The sequence below is a fragment of the Parasteatoda tepidariorum genome, chromosome 9 (genome assembly GCF_043381705.1).
Source record: "Parasteatoda tepidariorum isolate YZ-2023 chromosome 9, CAS_Ptep_4.0, whole genome shotgun sequence".
NCBI lineage: Eukaryota > Metazoa > Arthropoda > Arachnida > Araneae > Theridiidae > Parasteatoda > Parasteatoda tepidariorum.
In genome coordinates, this window is record NC_092212.1 from 27991807 (window position 1) to 27994884 (window position 3078).

General features: G+C 28.7%; 1 protein-coding gene across 2 annotated transcripts in view; it reads left to right on the top strand.

The window, feature by feature from the left end:
- The window catches only part of LOC107446479 (homeobox protein unc-42-like), an 89488-nt gene that overhangs the window by 50040 nt on the left and 36370 nt on the right, over window positions 1-3078 (top strand). For both annotated transcript variants that reach the window (XM_071185179.1, XM_043054190.2), the window contains exon 2: window positions 2493-2573. In XM_071185179.1, the coding sequence (XP_071041280.1) occupies window positions 2493-2573 (81 nt within the window). The remainder of the gene's footprint in view (window positions 1-2492; window positions 2574-3078) is intronic.

Here is a 3078-nt window from a genome sequence, read left to right on the forward strand (position 1 = left end):
TATATATATATATATATATTACAGTATTATTTATAGATTATGTTATATATTATATTTCAATTATCTATATTTTCCCCAATTTCTCGTTACCAATCGGCATTCAATTTTCAATGAATAGGCAGATGCCGTAGGGCAGACGCCTAGTTAAAAACATTCAATTGAAAACATAATTTACTAATTACTGTTTTTTAAATTAAATTGCAAATAAAGATTTTCACCTTTAGTTTTTTTAAGTACCCAAAGTCGATGAGATTTTCTCGTTTGAACTTTAATTTAAATAGATTAGATGGAGAGAGAAATTTCTCGGTTGCATGAGATTTTCTCGTTTGAACTTTAATTTAAATAGATTAGATGGAGAAAAAATTTTTATCGGTAGCATGAGATTTTTGAGTGGATCACGTCGCTTATTTTAAATCTGCAATCGGTTTCTCTCTACAAGCTACTGATTTAATGCAATTCGATAATATATTCCAAACCTGATTTTCTAAAATTCACTGGTAGGAGTTCTAAGTGCTTCCACTTCTCTGCTACGTTGGGAGTGGTTGGAGGAACGTGATAATACATTTCAGTTTATGTTGTGGTACGTGAAGGTCATGTGATTTTAACCTTTAGTGTTATTTTCAAAGGAGCAGACAAGTATATATATATATATGCATATGAATTTGAACAGGGGTCAAACAAAAATATGGAAACACTTTTACATTAACTCTATGTAAACAATTTTTCCTTCAACGACAAATGTTTTGGGAGAGTTTGCATAGAAAAACTGTTGGTACAGATTGAAAGATTGTGTTTGAATCTTTTAGAAGTAGCGTCCTTTTTACTCTTACAAAATTTAAATCAGCCGAAATTAGCGAAGGAAGTTAAAAGCTAAATCCCTTTTTTTTTCTACGAATTCCCTGAATTCAAGAAAGCATTCTTAAATAAATAATGCCAACCTGTAAATTGATTTAAAAATTGCTGGAAAAAAACTGAAATGAAGTTATTAATTGCCTGTTATTGAATAAAAGAACACCATTTCTGAAAGCTTCAAGCATGATTTTTCAAATTATGTTAACAATTTTGCCATGCAAAATGTTCAGAAGCATTCGTTGCTAAAAAAAAAATTCATGTTTAGTCGGTATAGATGTATTTTCATTATTTTTATCAACCTATGTACAGTGTTCAAAATAAAAAACAGTCCACCTCGAATAGCTTTTGATCTAATGATCGGATCTTCAAGAGTGGATGAACTTAAATATGCTAATTAATTAATGCAGATGATATTTTAAGTTACGAAATCAGACACAAAAACGTACTTTCTCTGAATCAACGTACCTTTTCTTCAACGGATTTGAATTTCTGAACCCCAAAACGGAGAGGGTAACGGCAATCTGAGAAATATGGTCCCAATAGTTTGGTAAGAAGGAGTTGTACTAAGTTTGGACCCCTTAATGTTAGTTTAGCGAACTGAAATATTTTCGCACGTAATTATAAAATTCGTTTATTCAAAGATAATTCCATATAAAAAAATAACTTTTAATAAACATTTATTATTTTTTATTATTTTATTTAATATTGGTCAAAAAACTTTTAATTGTAAGGTATACATTTTTTACACCATTTTGAGGAATACAAATTTACATGGCATAATACAAAATTTGAGTGAAAGCAGTTCAATAGTTCCTGAGTAGTCGTATTTAAAAAACTCAATTTAGTCACGTTTTGTGTCTAATTTCCTAATTTAAAATATCATCTGCCCTAATTAATTAGCATTTTTGATGTCATCCCCTCAAATCATTAAGAAAGAGTCTTAGAACATGAAGATCCGATCATTAAATCAAAATCTATTAAGTTTAGTCTGTTTTTTATTTTGTACACCGCACATTCTGACAAAAAAATAAAATAAACTAAAAATACCATTTTGAAAATAATCTGTAACTTCTCCGAACAATTCTAATTTCAGATTTGAAATCCTTACTCCCAAATTAGGTAAGATATTAGGTTAGACAAATTAGGTTAGGTTTTTCTCTGCTAGTCTAAGCAATGCAAAATAATTTTAAAAAATCTAATAAATATGTGATAAAATTAAGTTTTATTGTAGATAAAAAGAAAAAGAATTTAAAAGCTATACATAAAATATAAATTAATAGTTTGAAACATTTAATTCTTAATAATATTAAAACAGCCAGTAATTACTTTAAAAATTGTTTCATTCATACTATTTTTCTACCAAGTAATCAAGAATTAATTTTTGAACGTGACACAAAATTCAGTGCGTAACGATTTAGTCGAACGCCATTTTAAATTTTATTATGTTAGGCAATTAAAAACTAAAGACTTTACAATTTTTGGTATTTTTCCCAACATTTCAAAAGTATCTTTTATTCATATGGCGTTTATTTCATATAAATTAAAAAAATTATATTTATTCAAATTACTTAATTTGCCATGTTGTTTGCTTGAAAATTTTTTTTAATTTGTTAAATAATTTAATGTTTACTTTTTTGCAGCAGTTCAGGGTAGACGAATGGTTTTTTACACAATGCCTCCTTCCGTCACATCGTCCACACTCAGGCATGTCCAAAACGGAGGTAAGATTTCATTTTTTTAGAAAGAAAATCAAAAAAAATTTATCTATCTATTCCATATATATATACACTACTGTGAATGATCGAAATTTTGTTGTCGTCCAACGGTGAATGTTGACAATCAATAAGTCACTTTGGTAAATGTTCCAAATATATACTAGGTCAAGTAAATTTGCATTGCCCGGTATGCCCTACATCAATGTTTCTTTAAGGTCAAGTGCCACTGCCTAGTATGCATTTAACCGGTACTCCGAACACTAATGCTTCTCCTGATGTATCCTCAGAAGATATCAAAATATCGATTAAATATAATTATATCAAGGAATAAATTTATATAAAATCGGATGTAGCAAATATTTCGAACAATCACCAAGACGACTATGTGATTGTTGACATTCACCGGTGAAAGTCAGCATTCTCTTGATTTCTTTTCTGTCATTCACGGTAACACACACACTATATATATATATATAAAATAATTCACAATAGTACATAGACATCTACACAC